Source organism: Salmo salar, chromosome 12, assembly GCF_965601325.2.
Source record: "Salmo salar chromosome 12, fSalSal1, whole genome shotgun sequence".
NCBI classification, from domain to species: Eukaryota; Metazoa; Chordata; class Actinopteri; order Salmoniformes; family Salmonidae; genus Salmo; species Salmo salar.
Window position 1 is genome coordinate 21,640,938 of NC_138302.1, and position 18,600 is coordinate 21,659,537.

The window sequence follows — 18,600 nt, forward strand, 5'->3', positions numbered from 1 at the left end:
TGGTAATGGAGAGAATTTCAGAGGTGTTTAACTCAGACTTAACATAAATTGTAACCCCTCCTCCTTTATTCATCCGATCCGTTCTAATAACAGTGGACCCATCAATAGAAATCCAGTTATTTGACACAAATTTCTTTAACCAAGTTTCTGATAAAACCATTATGTCTGTGTTTGTCATTTTGGCCCATATTCTAATCATGTTTATACTTCTGACATTAACATGCAAGAGGCCAACACCTGCTCTGTTTTTAAATCATAGGGAGTAGAGATGGTGCACGGTATCTACCGGCCCAGGGTTTGGTTAAACATTACCAGAGATCAACAATACAAGCATAACAATATATCTCAGTTGCACAATGCGTGAGGACTTGGTGGAGCCAGCACCATTGTCTTTCGACACAGAAAAAAAGGCATTCAGTAGTTTGAGATGTTGGAAGTATGTCATCAAGTGTAGGTCCAGTTGTGTTTGAGAGTGGTACAAATGTAACTGCAGAGAGAGACCAAGTTCCTGGTGGTATTTTCGAGTCAAACTAAGACTAAGTAACATGGAGATACTAAGACTAAACATGGAGATAAACTAAGACTAAATAACATAGAGATATTCAGAGTCAAACTAACCTGTCGGTTGCTCTATTTCTCAATTTCAAAATGTCTCCATCGACTCTGTTTGACTGACAGCTGAATCACTGTGTGGCAAGGCCTGCCAGGGAGCAGAACATGACACACACACACACACACACACACACACACACACACACACACACACACACGCACAGACACACCGACACACGCACACACACACACACACAAACTGTGTTTAATCACTGTGTGGCGAGGCCTGCCAGGGAGCAGAACATGAACACACGCACAGACACACCGACACACACACACACACACACACACACAAACTGTGTTTAATCACTGTATGGAGAGGCCTGCCAGGGACTAGAGGGAATAAAGGGCTGGTACACTGATAGACTTAATCACTTAGGGAGAGATACACACACACACAGACACACGAGCACACACATGCATACACACACACACGCACACACATGCATACACACACGCACACATGAGTACACACATGCATACACACACACACATGCGTACACACATGCATACACACACACACATGCGTACACACATGCACACACACACACACAGACACACACACAATGTGTTTAATATGTCACTGTCATGTTACCACATGAAAGAGTTTTCTAACCTGCTGCGTTTGACTCATTCTACAATAGAACCCATTTCCCCACACATTTGTAAAGAGAAAGAGACGCTCCCTAAATTAATCAGGAACACTTTTATACACACTCTTGACATAAGGATATTACAACATTTAAAGAGGACAATTTGTCAGTCAGCGGGGACTGAAATGTCATAATTATTTGAAGCATGACTGGCTCAAAGGAGATCAAAGTGGCTGCTCTATGATGTGGTGTATTGTCCCTAGGACCAGAAGAAAAACTCCTGGGTTGTATTCAGTAGGTGAAAAAGTATCAGAAAAGACCACCTGAACCAATAAGAACCCAGATTATGTTATCTGTTGCAAAAAGAATTGCTACCGTGTGCCTTTCTCGACAGGACCCTTGGTCCTAATTTTCTATCTACTGTGTGAGTTGATAGTTGTGACTGATCTGGGGCCTGTATCCACAAAGTGTCTCAGAGAAGGAGTGTCCACAAAGTGTCTCAGAGTAGAAGTGTCCACAAAGTGTCTCAGGGTAGTAGTGTCCACAAAGTGTCTCAGAGTAGAAGTGTCCACAAAGTGTCTCAGAGTAGGAGTGTCCACAAAGTGTCTCAGAGTAGGAGTGCTGTTCTAAGATCAGTTTTGCCTTCTAAATCCTAATGAATAACAGGGAGGGCTGATCGTAGATCAGCATACCTACTCTGAGATGCTTTGTGGATATGGGCCTTGGTCCCTCTGTTGTTGCTATATGAGGTCCTGGTGCAGCAGATAGCATTTAGAGCGTTGGGCTAGTAATCAAAATGTTGTTGGTTCAAATCCCCAAGCCGACTAGGTGAAAAATCTACTGATGTGCCCTTGAGCAAGACACTTAACCGTAATTGCTCCTGTAAGTCGCTCTGGATAAGAGTATCTGCTAAATGACAAAAAAATATATACATTTAGTCCTGGTGGTGTCTTATCCTTCTGTAGTTGCCATTAGAGGTCCCGGTGGTGTCTTATCCTTCTGTAGTTGCCATTAGAGGTCTTGGTGGTGTCTTATCCTTCTGTAGTTGCCATTAGAGGTCTTGGTGGTGTCTTATCCTTCTGTAGTTGCCATTAGAGGTCTTGGTGGTGTCTTATCCTTCTGTAGTTGCCATTAGAGGTCTTGGTGGTGTCTTATCCTTCTGTAGTTGCCATTAGAGGTCTTGGTGGTGTTTTATCCTTCTGTAGTTGCCATTAGAGGTCTTGGTGGTGTCTTATCCTTCTGTAGTTGCCATTAGAGGTCTTGGTGGTGTCTTATCCTTCTGTAGTTGCCATTAGAGGTCCCGGTGGTGTCTTATCCTTCTGTAGTTGCCATTAGAAGTCCTGGTGGTGTCTTATCCTTCTGTAGTTGCCATTAGAAGTCCTGGTGGTGTCTTATCCTTCTGTGGTTGCCATTAGAGGTCTTGGTGGTGTCTTATCCTTCTGTAGTTGCCATTAGAGGTCCCGGTGGTGTCTTATCCTTCTGTAGTTGCCATCAGAGGTCCTGGTATTGTCTTATCCTTCTGTAGTTGCCATTAGAAGTCCTGGTGGTGTCTTATCCTTCTGTAGTTGCCATTAGAGGTCCTGGTATTGTCTTATCCTTCTGTAGTTGCCATTAGAAGTCATGGTGGTGTCTTATCCTTCTGTAGTTGCCATCAGAGGTCCTGGTATTGTCTTATCCTTCTGTAGTTGCCATTAGAAGTCATGGTGGTGTCTTATCCTTCTGTAGTTGCCATTAGAGGTCCTGGTATTGTCTTATCCTTCTGTAGTTGCCATCAGAGGTCCTGGTATTGTCTTATCCTTCTGTAGTTGCCATTAGAAGTCCTGGTGGTGTCTTATCCTTCTGTAGTTGCTATGCGGTAGCTTATCCATCTATACACCTGCTGTGTGTCCTTGATGCCAAACAGAGGACAACAATCTCTCAGTGGGGGAGGAGCAGACATATACTGACTTTCTGTCTCTCTCTCTCTGCAGCATACAGAAGGGTTTAAGAAGCGTTGGTTCACCCTAGACCACAGACGTCTCATGTACTACAAAGATCCCCTGGTAAGACTGGTTTCCACACACACACACACACACACACACACACACACACACACACACACACACACACACACACACACACACACACACACACACACACACACACACACACACACACACAGGCACACACACATACACAGGCACACACACACACACACACACAGGCACACACAGGCACACACACACACACACACAGGCACACACACACTTCTCCCAGGTAGGCTCTTACAGTCCAGTTACTAGAGAGAAGCTCATGTTTTATAGGAATATGATTGATATCAAAAGGTTTGAAAGGACTTCGTAATGACTGATAAAGTTTCCTCTTGCTGTATCAGGTTAGTTCAACATGTTCTCTGTTAGTTTTAACAAGGAGCTGCTATGTAGAGGAGACTCGCTAGACAGTAATCTGATACTTCTATCAGAGGACCATCAAACCACACTCACACACACACACACACACACACACACACACACACACACACACACACACACACACACACACACACACTCACACACTCACTCACTCACTCACTCACTCACTTACATACTCACTCACTCACTCACTCACTCACTCACTCACTTACATACTCACTCACTCACTCACTCACTTACATACTCACTCACACACGACTCCAAAGACTGTGCACAGTTGCACACAGAAACTACCAGTGACACACACACACACGCACCCCAAACCACGACTCCAAAGAGGCAGAGAACTCACTAGCACCGTCTCTCAACTCACCTCACATCAACACCTAAACTAATATTGGCTAGATGTAACACTATGGAGATTCTGTAGAGTTGGTATGATGTCGTGCTCTACATAGCGTGCTAGTCTGGTTTTAATCATCACACACTTACAACAATGGAAAGTGGAAAGCACAGGGGAGCGCTGGGGAGAGCCAGACCTGGCCAGATCAAATAGCTCACTAGTGCACTTTAGAGAAGAAAAGGGGAGCTTCACACTAATGGCTCAGATGCAATAGGTTGAATAAAGCAACGTCAGGACAAGCTGCCTTCATCAAGGTTTCACACTGGGGCTGTTACAGAGAGCCACGCTTTGGTGAGGTGTGGAGCCCTTATGGAAATAAAGAGATTGAAGACTTCTTCTCCATCCTAAATGGCACCCTATTCCCTTTATAGTGCACTACTTTTCACCAGGAATCTTAAGGCTCTGGTCAAAAGTAGTGCGCTATAAAGGGCATAGGGGACCATTTGGGATTGCAGCCTTGTCTGTTTGAAGTAGACCAAGTTTTGTAGCCAGCCAATGTAGCCAGCCAGAGACAGGCTTTGAGCAGCACTCTGTTGCCAGCAAAATATAAATACATGAGCAGTGTTAGAGGATAAATGCTGCAAAGGTTTTACATGACAGAAGCTGGTCAGTGAATGGCAGTTTTAAGAATAAGTCAACGCTACAGTGTAACTGTATGGATATACTGTACAGAACGTAACGGGGCAGGTTAAGTTGTGTGTAGACTGTAAATAGTTATGGCATAGTTGGCGCCTGTACTCTAACCTCACCCCTCTCACCACACCCCCTTTACCTCACCCTCACCTCACCCCCTCTGCATCACCCTGTCTACCTCACCTCACCCCCTCTACTGCACTCTCAACCCCTCTACCTCACCCTACCTCACTCTCACCTCACCCCCTCTACCTCACCCTCCCTTCCCTCCCCTACCTCACTCTCACCTCACCTCCTCTATTTCACTCTCACCTCACCCCCTCTACCTCACCCTCCCTCCCTTACCTCACCCTCACATCACCCCCTCTACCTCATCCTCACCCCCTCTGCCTCACCCTGTCTACCTCACCTCACCCCCTCTACTGCACTCTCAACCCCTCTACCTCACCCTACCTCACTCTCACCTCACCTCCTCTATTTCACTCTCACCTCACCCCCTCTACCTCACTCTCACCTCACCCCCTCTACCTCACCCTCCCTCCCTTACCTCACTCTCACCTCACCCCCTCTACCTCCCCTCCCTCCCCTACCTTGCCAGGATGCCTTTGCCAAGGGTGAGGCTTTCCTAGGGCACCAGGACCATGGTTACAGCGCTAGCCCCGGCCTTCCCGCCGGAACCCACTGCAACGGCGCCTGGCAACATGGCATCACCATAGTAACACCCGAGCGCAGCTTCCTGTTTACCTGCGAGACGGAAGTTGAGCAACAGGATTGGCTGAAACACTTCAATGATGTCATCAGCATCCAGATGTCCCCTCAGGAGTACTCCAGTAAGAGATTACAACCTCTTATTAAGGGTTTATAAAGGGTTTATTAACATCTATGTGTGTTTATAAGCATACCGATGTCCCCTCAGGAGGACTCCAGTAAGAGAGGACCATTTATGACTATTTATAAAGGCTTTATAAACACATATTGCTGTTATTGTTTGGTTATAAAGTGTTTATAAACATCTGACCTGATGTTTGTGTTTTGCAGTGGAGGCTATGTTCAGACACAAGCATTGATGGACCTGTGGCCTGATGGATCCTTCCTTCTCCCATCCTCCTCTCCTCTACCCGTCTTCTATTCCTCCTCTCCTCCTCCTCTCCTCCTCCTCTCCTCTGCCCTCCTGGAGATCACCAAGACGTTTGAGTTAGGTTAGACTGTCCTTGCCTAAGAAAGAAAGATGTACAAACACACTAGACTGCAGCAGGACCTGTCATCATGGTTAACCATTGTGCCTTACACTAAGTCATTATTTTAATGTCTCAGGTCAATGTGAATTTAAATGTTTACTTTTAAAGTTCTCTATTAATATCTTAGAAATGGACATGTTTGATGGGTGAGTTTGGTTAGGAGATATGTAAGATATACATTTGAATATAACGATGGATAATGTTCGACTCTCTTAGGGTTGTGTATAAACAGTTAGTGGGTTTTTTTGACAGTGCCATCTTGTGGTGTTTCAAGAATATGACATCTCTCTTTCTACATATCCTGTATGACCTAAGATATTTTCACCCTGTTCTTTTAAGGTATAATACAACATATTTAGACTGAGGAGACATGCAAGGAATATATCATTGATTGATCCATATTTGTCATTTATCCCATGTCATGCTTTTATACGTGTTGTCAAGGGTGTTTTCCATTAGAGAAGAAGATTGGTTAGAAATGATCACGTTTGAGGCACTACAAACCATCAGTTTCACCATTTTTTTAATAAATCCATATATTGGTCTCCTCTCGTATGTAAATTATTTGAAAAAGACTTCTAATGAGTTTATGTGTGAAATATAGAGATTGAATGATATGTCAGTGTGTGTGTGTGTGTTTATGTATGCTAGATTGTATGCGTCCTTGTACATGCATGTGTGCGTACCTGCGTTTGTGTGTCAAATGCATTGTGTGTGCGTGTGTGTGTGTATTTTAGCGCCAGCCAACCAGGGGTGTTTAAAACTGCACCCAGGTGTTTAAAGAGAGCGGGACCAGGGCTGAGGTGAATCGCTCATAAATCCATAGAGTCATCCTGGGTTACACCTATATGAGAGAGACAGAGAGAGAGTGAGGGGGACGGGGAGAGAGAGAGGAGAAAGAGAGCAGGAGAGAGGTAAAGGGGACAAAGAGAAAGAAGGAACGGGGTCAGAGGACAGAGAGAGGGAAAGAGAGTAGAGGAGTGCAGTTGAAGGACATCAAAGAAGACGGACACAACGAAACGCTTATGAAGAGCTCTGGAATTAAACACTAGAAGGGGCCCCAGTTACTCTATTGGAACACCCCGACATTGACCTATTGAGAGGTACCATAAATGACCGTCCACCATGCCAGCTGAGAACACAAGACAAACTAACCTCTGGATACAGTCTGAGAGCTTCTGAATCACCACAAACCAACCAACGACAACACACTGTCAACTCAGGACATCAAGCTTCTTCCACTCCCAAGTCACCGGTGAGGTTCAAGTCCACTAGAAACTGAAGCGTCTGTCTGTTCTACAGTATCGCCGGGGCTCCGTCCGGTACCCGCGGGAAGGAAAGGATCATGGGAGCTCGGAGGAGCTGGAGCGGGGACGTGAAAACATCAGGAGATAAGAGACACTCGATGAGGTGGACTTGTCAGCCATGTCCTGGTTCACCTTAAGACTGCAGGTTAACAGTAGTAGTGGAACTGAAGCCACTGTTGAAGCATCACTACACACGGCCTGTTTTCCTATTGGATTTAGATTCAATTTAGATAAAGAGTCAGAAGGCCAAAGACGATTTATGTGTTTTCAAGTCACATTTTATTTGTCACATTCACAGTTTCCAGCAGGTTTAAAAGGTGCAGTGAAATGCTTACATGCTAGCTCCCTCAACAATGCTGTACAGTTTTCTGTTTTTCACTGGCTCTTATGCAGTGCTGAAAGTCGCTTTACATTCTTAATAATTCTCTATTCACTCCAACGTTAAAATCCGTTTGGAGTCCATAAGCAACTCTTTAAAATCTTTCTGAATACTAATAGTAATAACAGTTTATCCCAGTAAAGCTATCACTTCATTGTAGGGACGTACTGGCCTTATTTAGGAACTCAAACCTATCCCCAACGATGAACCAGAGCCAGACGCCCATCGTGACCTCCATCTCCCCCCAGTCAGGGCATGGTTCTGGGGGCTCAGGCGGTGTCTCTGGGGGGGGTAGCTCCGGGGGTGGGGGTTTGTGGGTGACCTCTCTCCTCGGCGCTACCCTCCTAATCATGCTCGCCATGGGGGTGGCGGGTAACATCTACACCCTCTTCATCATGCGTTCCGCGGCTCTCCGCCGATCTGGCTCTCTGTACGTCTATATACTCAACCTTGCCCTCGCCGACCTCCTCTACCTCTCTACGATCCCATTCGTCATCTGCACCTACTTTGCTCACGACTGGTTGTTCGGCGAGGCCGGTTGCCGGGTCCTCCTGAGTCTCGATCTCCTCACCATGCACGCCAGCGTCTTCGTCCTGGTCGCCATGTCGTTGGAGCGCTACCGGGCCGTGGCGAAGCCGTTTGACGCCCGACGATCCAGCACGCGGGGACGGAAGGTAGTGGCGGCCGTCATCTGGTTCGCGGCGTTTGTCCTGACACTACCCATGATGATTATGATACGGCTGAGGGAAGGGAAGTCGAACGCGGCCGGGAACGTCAAACGGATGTGTTACCCGACGTGGACCCAGGAGGCCTTCAAGGCCTACCTCACCGTCCTGTTCCTGACCAGCGTCCTCCTACCCGGCTTAGTCATTGTTGGTCTCTACGCTGGCCTAGCACGTCGCTATTGGACTGTTCAGGCTAGCTTGGGAGGAAGCAGCCGTTCAGCGAGAAGACGAGGCTTAAAACAAAAGGTAGTAACAATGATTTTTTGTATCGTTGTGGCGTACTGGGTGTGTTTCCTGCCTTTCTGGGGGTGGCAGTTGGCACAGTTATTTTCCCCACAGTCCCTCAGGGCTCTGTCTCCTGCCACTCATAGTTACATGAATTTCTTTGTAACGTGTCTGACATATGGGAATAGCTGTATTAACCCTTTGTTGTACACCCTCCTGACCCGAAACTATAAGGACTATCTGGCTCAGAAGGGTCAGAGCACAGGGTCAAGTAGGTTAGACCTGGGGTCGGCAGCCGGAGCACCTCTACAGGATCTATAATCAGAGTAGAGGCGACCTGGGGTCAGCTGCCGAAGAGCCCCAACAGGAAATATAGGAGAAGTGGGGGAAGTATTTTGACGTGACACAAGTAGGAACTATTATACTTGACTTAAATCCTTTTTATCCTGGGGAGGAGAGGTCATCCATGCAGGAACTATAAAAGAGGGGGAGTTATTCTGACGTGACACCAAGAGCACTATTGCTAAAGCATTTCTGATACAGCATTTTTATCTTTTCACTCTGAGGAGTACCTTGGATTTGGTGAAAACATGAGGACATTTCTTTATAGCTATTGGGGCAAGAGCAGCCTCCAAAACAAACAAATTGTTTTTTGAGTAATCAGTGCGGCATAAACTTGACCTAACAACATGGCTTACTCTAAACTCAGTAGTTTTTGTATTTTTACATAATCTGAATATTATTGGTATATAGTTATACAGATGTTGGATCTTAATTTGTGCCAGTTTGCTACAGCAGGAAAATAATCCAGCAGCAACAGGAAATGTGAATTATTATGTGGATTATAATTAATGGATGTTTTTTGTAGGGATTGATAGATTTTTCGTAGGGAAAATCAAGTCTGAAATGTCAAAGTGGAAATAAAAAATGTAAGAAACCTTTTTATACCACAAAGCCTTGTTAAACCTCAATCCTCTAATTGTTTAATTTCACACATTACAGGAAAGTTGTTCTGCAACAGAGTGATCAGATTAAGATCCTACATCTGCAGCAATAGCTGTTTGACATATATTCGGCCAGGGGATTCTAATTTGCATTCATCATGTAGCCTGCTGTATTTCTTGTCACATATGAATGTCATTTAACCAGACACTATGTATTTTCTTTTCTTACTTCGACTTTAATGCCAAAAATGTGTCAAGCTAATGTTCTTGGTTGGTTTTCTCATCTTGTATTGTTTTATTACATGATTGTTCTAATAAAGTTTTGACAGATTGATTTAGAGGTAAAATGACTACGATATTGCCCTCTGCTGGCAAACGTTTTAGAGTAAGTTAACTTTCACATACAGTATGATGTGTGGCACTCATGCCATCACATTTATCAGCAAGTGTAAAGAATGCACTGTGTGTCTCCCGTTGGTGGCTAGTTTCCTCACTCTATGTGTCTATGATGGACACCACTCACACACACACAGACACACACACACACACACACACACACACACACACACACACACACACACACACACACACACACACACACACACACACACACACACACACACACACACACACACACACACACCTACCTCCCCCACACCTATCCCTACCTTCCCCACACACACACACACACACCTACCCCTACACTCCCCCACCCACTCCTACCCCACACACCTACCCCTACCTTCCCCCCCACACACACACAAACCTATCCCTACACCCCCACACTTCCCCCTACCCCCCCACACCTACCCCTACCTTCCCCACACACACACACTCTCCAGACCGCCGCCTCTCACCAGGGAATGTGGTCCCTCGATGCAACATTCCAAAGCCTTGAGGCAGGTCTCTTCGTGTTGTCCTGTAAATTGTCTCTCAGGAATGTCTAGCGTTATTCATCCTGCCAAAATAGACTAACAGGACCTACACAACCACAACATAGACTGGACCGCTTGGATAGTCGGAAGTTTACATACACTTAGGTTGGAGTCATTAAAACTAGTTTTTCAACCACTCCACAAATTTCTTGTTAACAAACTATAGTTTTGGCAAGTCGGTTAGGACATCTACTTTGTGCATGGCACAAATAATTTAAAAAGAAATTGTTTACAGACAGATTATTTCACTTATAATTCACTGTATCACAATTCCAGTGGGTCAGAAGTTTACATGCACTAAGTTGACTGTGCCTTTAAACAGTTTGGAAAATTCCAGAAAATTATGCCATGGCTTTAGAAGCTTCTGACAGGCTAATTGACATAATTTGAGTCAATTGGAGGTGTACCTGTGGATGTATTTCAAAGCCTACCTTCAAACTCAGTACCTCATTGCTTGACATCATGGGAAAATCAAAAGAAATCAGCCAAGACCTCAGAATTTTTTTTTAGACCTCCACAAGTCTGGTTCATCCTTGGGAGCAATTTACAAAGCAATTTCCAAACTTAAGGTACCACGTTCATCTGTACAAACAATAGTACGAAAGTATAAACACCATGGGACCACGCAGCCGTCATACCGCTCAGGAAGGAGACGCGCTCTGTCTCCTAGAGATGAACGTACTTTGGTGCGAAAAGTGCAAATCAATCCCAGAACAATAGCAAAGGAACTTGTGAAGATTTTGGAGGAAACAGGTACAAAAGCTTCTATATCCACAGTAAAACGAGTCCTATATCGACATAACCTGAAGGGCCGCTCAGCAGGGCGGAAGCCACTGCTCCAAAACCACCATGGGGACAAAGATCGTATTTTTGGAGAAATATTCTCTGGTCTGATGAAACAAAAATAGAACTGTTTGGAGGAAAAAAGGGGAGACTTGCAAGCTGAAGAACACCATCCCAACCGTGAAGCACGGGGGTGGCAGCATCATGTTGTGGGGGTGCTTTGCTGCAGGAGGGACTGGTGCGCTTCACAAAATAAATGGCATCATGAGGAAGGACAATTATGTGGATATATTGAAGCAACATCTCAAGACCTCAGTCAGGAAGTTAAAGCTTGGTCGCAAATGGGTCTTCCAAATGGACAATGACCCCAAGCATACTTCCAAAGTTGTGACAAAACTCCTTAAGGACAGCAAAGTCAAGGTATTGGAGTGGCCATCACAAAGCCCTGACCTCAATCCTATAGAAAATTTGTGGGCAGAACTGAAAAAGCGTGTGCGAGCAAGGAGGCCTACAAATCTGACTCAGTTACACCAGCTCTGTCAGGAGGAATGGGCCAAAATTCACCCAGTTTATTGTGGAAAGCTTGTGGAAGGCTACCCAAAACGTTTGACCCAAGTTTTAAACAATTTAAAGGTAGTGCAACCAAATACTAATTGAGTGTATGTAAACTTCTGACCCACTGGGAATGTGATGAAAGAAATAAAAGCTGAAATAAATCATTCTCTCTACTATTATTCTGACATTTCACATTCTTAAAATAAAGTGGTGATCCTCACTGACCTAAGACAGGGAATTTTTACTAGGATTAAATGTCAGAAATTGTGAAAAACTGAGTTTAAATGTATTTGACTTCAACTGTATACAAACCATTTGGGCTGAATCACTTGAGTTGATTGATATTAATTGTCCTTCAACTGACAGTTCTTTACTTAATTACTTTAACTGAAAGTTAGTTACTTGAGTCCAGTTTATGTCAGTCAATATCTAATCAAAAGCTGGTCCTCTGTTAACTGAATTATATTTGTCGTATTGCACATAATTGTCCTATACACATGTGTGAATTGGATGTGTTTTTTTACCCAACTCCCCCTGAGACACTCAGAGACACCTATCAGAGAGGGAGGTCACAGCCAATGATCAATGACAACCCTGGAGCAATTAGGGTGAAGTGCCTTGCTCACGGCCACATCAGATTTTTCACCTTGTCGGCTCTGGGATTTGAACTAGCAACTTTTTGGTTACTGGCCTTACGCCCTATCCGCTAGGCTGCCAGCCATCCTTGATAGCTTGTTGCTCAGCCTTAGTCATGACTCAGCACTGATTAACATCTGTCGTAAAGAGAGTTAGCATTGAATTGGTATCAACCACTACTACTACTAAAAAGCTACTAAAATTCCTAGAAGGCCAAGTGTGAGTTCATTCTACTGATGTTCCAGTTCACCCAGGAGACAGACAGACAGACAGACAGACAGACAGACAGACAGACAGACAGAGACACAGATAGACAGGCACGAGACAGACAGGAGGCAGGCAAACAGACAGACAGGCAGGAGACAGACTAACATGCAGACAGGCAGGACAGTGACAATAGACTGTATAAGTGAGTACACTGACCTAGTGAGTTCACAGTCAATTATTCTATGGTGGGAGACCATGGTTAACACCCAGGCTACACTAGTGTGTGTGTGTGTGTGTGTGTGTGTGTGCAGAATAGGATTAACACCCAGGCTACAGTCTAATAAACAGTAATGTGTCTCGCTCTGATGATGTCATGACTGACCGCTATACGAGTATGGGGGAGTTTTGCGAGAGAGAGAGGGAAAGAGAAAAAGAGAATACACTAAATCAAATCGAAGTTTATTGCTTGCGTACACAGATTTGCAGATGTTATTGCAGGTGCATCGGAATGCTTGTGTTTCTATCTCCAACACTAGTGAGTAAGGAAATAAAGATTCAGGCTCTCGTTAAGGACACACCAAAAGCATTCAAAGATTGTACAAAGGCCACATAAAAATATTGAAAACATTGTTTGCTTTCACAGCGGTTTTATTAACACATCTGGAATTGTCTCTCCACAGGTTTCAGGTAGAAGTGCGTTTGGCAGTGGCGCCACCTAGTGGGTTTTCCTCTCACTACACAACGAACACAATAAGAGCTCTGAGTTGGTATAAATAAATTCACAGGTATTGTTTCAAAGGATTTAGACAACTGTCAGAGGTTAAAGGTCCACCTCTATTTGACCTTGAAGCTGATGACCTTGACATCTCCGTCAACCATGATGTGGTTGTACTTGCAGTCGCCAAGGCGATTGGGGAAGTCCATCATGTGACCGTCTGGCAGCTTGATGTAGAACTGCTCATTGGTGAAGTTGAGGACCAGCTGGACAGACAGACAGAGAGAGAGACAGAGAGAGAGAGAGACAGAAAGAGAGAGAGAGAGAAATGTTTAGAATCTAATTTACCAGCCATGTGTCTTGTAGTCTGCAGTCTGTAGCAGTCAGGCATGGGAGGCTAGAATCTTTGAGGCATGTTATAATGATCTACTGCTTCATTTCTGTAGACTTTATTTGTATGGCTCCTGGTTAATCACTTATTAGTAATGATTCAATTCAACAGTTAGGCGGGCTTACACTGGCTTCCTAGTGAGCCAAATCTATGAGCCATTGAGATGACTAAACTATAAAACGTGTATCTCCTACTTATACAATAGATGCAGTTATAATCCCCAGTGTAGACTAACTGTGGACTCTATAACCGTTACATATTATATTTTGCAGTTGGAGTCAACAGACTGTGTGACCAGACTGACCTATGACCAAATGTTAAACTGGTGATTATTACCTTATCAGACACACACACGAGCACACACACACACACACACACGCGCGAGCACACACACGCGAGCACACACACACACACGCGAGCACACACACACACCTTGAACTGCTCTCCATCCTGGAAGGGGAAGTGGCCTTCCTTGAATTCGTCTCCCCAGCTTCCTCCAGACAGAGAGTTACACACAATCTGTCCGTGGGTGAAACGAGGGTTGAAGTGGAGGGCGTAGTTGTCACTGTCGTGGCCGATGTTGATGGAGAAACTATGTGTGGAGGAGGAGGGAGATTTAGAAAGAGTGAGAGAAAGAGAGAGAGGGAGGGAGAGATAAAATGAAACAGGAAATGAGATATGATAATTCAGCCCAAAAAATGTAACACAATAAGTTCTCTATGCTCGTGGTTTGATTTTGCTTAGCCAAATTGAAATGAAACCATGTCAATAACCGTGACAACCTTCTTGTATGTATATTGTGGGCTGCAAAGGCCCCCAATGTGACATCCAGGGCTACAAACACTGAAACCAATAGTTGAAACCAATAGTTGAAACCAATAGTGACTTGTACGTGCACTGTTTGCAGTGTTTCCCATATACCTCAAAAGTACAATCAGGGCTACAAGCACCAAAACATTCAATTGAAACCAAGAGTGTCAGGGTTCTGCTAAATCTTGGGAGTGAGCAGTGGGTTTCTAGGACTAATGCTAGGGGAAACACTGTGTTGGGTTTGGGTTGAAAGGTGAAGTGTCAGGATCTTACCTAGAGGCTCCAGACTTGGTCTTCCCTGTGAACGTCATCTCCTGACCCTGCTTGAAGGACATCTCCTCCACACGGAACGGCTAGGAAGAAGAGAGGAGAAATTAGACAACTATGGGGTTAACAAATGGGATAAATACACAGTAATAAGCGTCTTACTGCACTGAGCTCATAGAAAACAGTTACCTTGCCAAATCAACAGTACAAATAGCAGACAGAGTAAATGAGAAGTGGTGAAAATAAAACTCATTGGTCTGCAGAGTTTGGTTCCCATAACAGGGATAATGTTCATCTAGGCCCAGTTGACATGACGATGGAGTTGACATGACGATGGAGTTGACATGACGATGGAGTTGACATGACGATGGAGTTGACATGACGATGGAGTTGACATGACGATGGAGTTGACATGACGATGGAGCTGACATGACGATGGAGCTGACATGACGATGGAGCTATGAACCTTTAGTTGATCCTCCTGAAGTGTCAATGACATCTGTATGAACTTTGTATGACCTTTGTGTTTTTGTAAACGTTGTTATCCATAACTGTGGCATGTACTACTGCATAAACTTTACAGCTCAGGAGGCTGCTGAGGGGAGGACATCTCATAATTATGGCTGGAATGGAGTGAATGGAAAAGTATCAAACACATGGAAAACCATGATGAGTTCCATACCACTCCATTCATTCAGTTCCAGTCATTACTATGAGCCCGTCCTCCACAATTAAGATGCCACCAGCCACCTGTGCTTTACAGAATCGTATCAGCACGTCTGTGGTGCACATGGAACCACGGGAACAGAACCTACGGTCAGGTTATCTGGTTCAGTGTTAATGATCAACCTTATTGGGGTAGTGAGTGAAACACCCAGGGGTAATAAAACCATATCCGGGTCCCAGATCTGTTTGTACTAGACGACTCCTATGGTCATTGTCACGCCATGTTTGCACAATCATATCTGGGATCAGTCATAAAATACAGAACACAGGGTCATAAAAGCAGGCAAACGGGAACTAAACGTTGTTTGAATGTTTGACTGTTGAGATGGTCACGAAGTGGTCACAAGGAGGTAGTAAAGTCAGAAATGGTTTACAACACTGAGACTCAAAAACAAATAGAGGATGAAACTGGTGATTCAAAGACGAGGTGAGACCCCACCACACCCTCTGTCTGTACCACAATCTGTGGTGTGTGTGTGTGTGTGGTGTGTGTGTGTGTGTGTGTGTGTGTGTGTGTGTGTGTGTGTGTGTGTGTGTGTGTGTGTGTGTGTGTGTGTGTGTGTGTGTGTGCGTGCGTGCGTGCGTGCGACACTGCATCGTCAATGATGCTATTGAGATTCACATAATACCTCCCTTCAAACAATCATTGGTTGGAGCTAATAAATGGTAGTCATTGTGTCCTCTGTATCAGTGGGTCAATGTCCCTGGTATCACATGGTATTAGTCACGTAGAAGATATAGCAGTTAGACCCTATACCTGGGGCGTACCTTGGAACACTGCAACACCTGTCTCTGTATCTCAGATCAATTATGACGTTAATCATCAAACAGGTGGAGTCTCCAGTGAATTCTCAAAAACTCTAATTCGTTGGGGATAGAATCCATTGACGTTGTACATTTCTTGTGGTTCAAAGCAACAAAGTTAGCCACATTTATATTGTGACACAGAATATTTCTAGACTGCTGAACTATTGGGTATCCTACCATCTACAACCCTAATCTAGCTCACCTGATTCTAATAATTAGCTGGTTGATAAGCTGAAACCTACAGGAGGGTAGCTCTCCAGGAACAGGGATGGAATGGAAACATACAGGAGGGTTTCTCTCCAGGAACAGGGATAGAATGGAAACATACAGGAGGGTTTCTCTCCAGGAACAGGGATGGAATGGAAACATACAGGAGGGTTTCTCTCCAGGAACAGGGTTGGAATGGAAACATACAGGAGGGTATCTCTCCAGGAACAGGGTTGGAGTGGAAACATACAGGAGGGTATCTCTCCAGGAACAGGGTTGGAGTGGAAACATACAGGAGGGTATCTCTCCAGGAACAGGGTTGGAATGGAAACATACAGGAGGGTTTCTCTCCAGGAACAGGGTTGGAATGGAAACATACAGGAGGGTAGCTCTCCAGGAACAGGGATGGAGTGGAAACATACAGGAGGGTAGCTCTCCAGGAACAGGGATGGAGTGGAAACATACAGGAGGGTATCTCTCCAGGAACAGGGTTGGAATGGAAACATACAGGAGGGTATCTCTCCAGGAACAGGGTTGGAGTGGAAACATACAGGAGGGTATCTCTCCAGGAACAGGGTTGGAATGGAAACATACAGGAGGGTATCTCTCCAGGAACAGGGTTGGAGTGGAAACATACAGGAGGGTATCTCTCCAGGAACAGGGTTGGAGTGGAAACATACAGGAGGGTATCTCTCCAGGAACAGGGTTGGAGAGCCCTGATCTAAAGTCTGTAGAATATACAGGTGTCATCCTCTTACTTTTTACAACCCTGAATGCAACTAATCTCCAGACTCTAACCACTCACAATAATTCAAAGTACATCAAGATAAGGAACACTATTGCAAAGAACCACATATTGATTTTATGGACTGTCACTGTAGTAGAATAAATAATATTGTCAATGAAAGTCCTTTAATCCCAGACTCATATTCAATTCCAGTTGTCCCAAGGTTATGTGTACTGTGATAATAATAATCATGATAACACAGTATCAAAGCCAAACATCAGTTTCAGGAGCTGCACACAAACTTTACCAGCTAACTCCCTGTTCCACTACCTTGTATTGATTTGCCTTTGAAAGGAAGGTGTTTAAACAATGTATCTGACATGCTATAGTGTGTAGATAGTTTGAAAGCAGAGAAAGTTGATAAAAGAATAGTTCTGAATGAATTACAGTCATACATACCATCTTGGCGGACTTCTTTCTGAAATCTCAGCAGAAAAAGCCTGAAAAGTGAGACAATTTTCATTTTACAGTCTGGTATTGTAGAAAGGGCAGGGTTTAGAATTGTGTACTAGCCAATAAGAGAATGAGTTGTAAAAGTGGTGACCAATCAGGGCCAAGAATATCACTAGCCTACATTTCCAACCAAGCAATAGAAGGAAGCAGTGAAGGCTGCTGAGGGGAGGACGGCTCATAGTAATGGCTGGAATGGAGTCAATGGAATGGTATCAACCCCATGGAAACCACTCCAGCCATTATTCCAGCCATTAGTATGAGCCATCCTCCCCTTAGCAGCCTCCACTGGAAGATAGTCAAATATATTTGGAGTGAGTTGCCAGAGAACGTACCAAATGGCACCATATTCCCTATATAGTGTAGACATTTGTTTTTTATCAGGGCCCATAGAGCTCTGGTCAAAAGTAGTGCACTATGTAGGGAATATGGTGCCATTTGGGACATATTTCTCAACAGGGTGGAGGGCTCTATCTATTTGATTTCTTTCTCTTTCTTGTTTCATTCTTTCTCGTTTTATTCTTCTCCCTTTCAGCCTGTAGTAGGGTCTTTCTGAGTCTTACACAACAAAACATTTTAGTGATTCATTTGATCCTTTCTAGTACAGTCAATGTAGGTGTCCATCCACTGTATTTTGACCAATGAAACTACGATCTAGTGGTCAATATAGCTACTACACACATTACTTACCATACAGTATTTTAATATTTTATTCAAATATTTGCTGTAAGGCGTTTCTATAATCGTGCACACACTATATTACGTGTGCATATGACACATTCAAAGAGAGTCAGAAGTCTTAAGAGAAAAATGTTTCTGTGAAATAATTCCATTGTTTTTTGAATACCTGTCAA

General features: G+C 44.3%; 3 protein-coding genes across 3 annotated transcripts in view; 2 read left to right on the top strand and 1 right to left on the bottom strand.

The window, feature by feature from the left end:
- The window catches only part of LOC106594511 (arf-GAP with dual PH domain-containing protein 1), a 38,669-nt gene extending 32,234 nt beyond the window's left edge, over nt 1-6,435 (top strand). Inside the window, exons 9-11 of the mRNA XM_045691001.2 lie at nt 3,176-3,247; nt 5,251-5,482; nt 5,691-6,435. Coding sequence (XP_045546957.1) covers nt 3,176-3,247; nt 5,251-5,482; nt 5,691-5,719 — 333 coding nt within the window. The 3' untranslated portion in view covers nt 5,720-6,435. The remainder of the gene's footprint in view (nt 1-3,175; nt 3,248-5,250; nt 5,483-5,690) is intronic.
- Nucleotides 6,436-6,611: 176 nt separating this feature from the next.
- On the top strand, nt 6,612-9,804 carry LOC106564423 (urotensin-2 receptor-like). The gene has a single exon (XM_014130513.3). It carries the CDS (start codon nt 7,780-7,782, stop codon nt 8,845-8,847), a length of 1,068 nt encoding a protein of 355 aa, XP_013985988.3. The 5' UTR covers nt 6,612-7,779; the 3' UTR covers nt 8,848-9,804.
- Nucleotides 9,805-13,024: 3,220 nt separating this feature from the next.
- On the bottom strand, nt 13,025-17,877 carry LOC106564424 (galectin-2). The gene is made up of 4 exons (XM_045691004.2): nt 17,696-17,877; nt 14,776-14,855; nt 14,125-14,284; nt 13,025-13,567 (listed from the first exon to the last, which is right to left on the bottom strand). Exons 1-4 carry the CDS (start codon nt 17,696-17,698, stop codon nt 13,421-13,423), a joined length of 390 nt encoding a protein of 129 aa, XP_045546960.1. The 5' UTR covers nt 17,699-17,877; the 3' UTR covers nt 13,025-13,420.
- Between the last annotated feature and the right edge of the window lie 723 nt (nt 17,878-18,600).

Bases quoted from the DNA above. Each gene is read 5' to 3' on its own strand.
- LOC106564423 (XM_014130513.3), top strand. From the start codon at position 7,780: ATGAACCAGAGCCAGACGCCCATCGTGACCTCCATCTCCCCCCAGTCA.
- LOC106564424 (XM_045691004.2), bottom strand. The intron at 14,285-14,775 runs GTAAGATCCTGA...CTCCACACATAG, and splicing joins ACCAAGTCTGGAGCCTCTAG to TTTCTCCATCAACATCGGCC. The intron at 13,568-14,124 runs GTGTGTGTGTGT...CTGTCTGTCCAG, and splicing joins AGGATGGAGAGCAGTTCAAG to CTGGTCCTCAACTTCACCAA.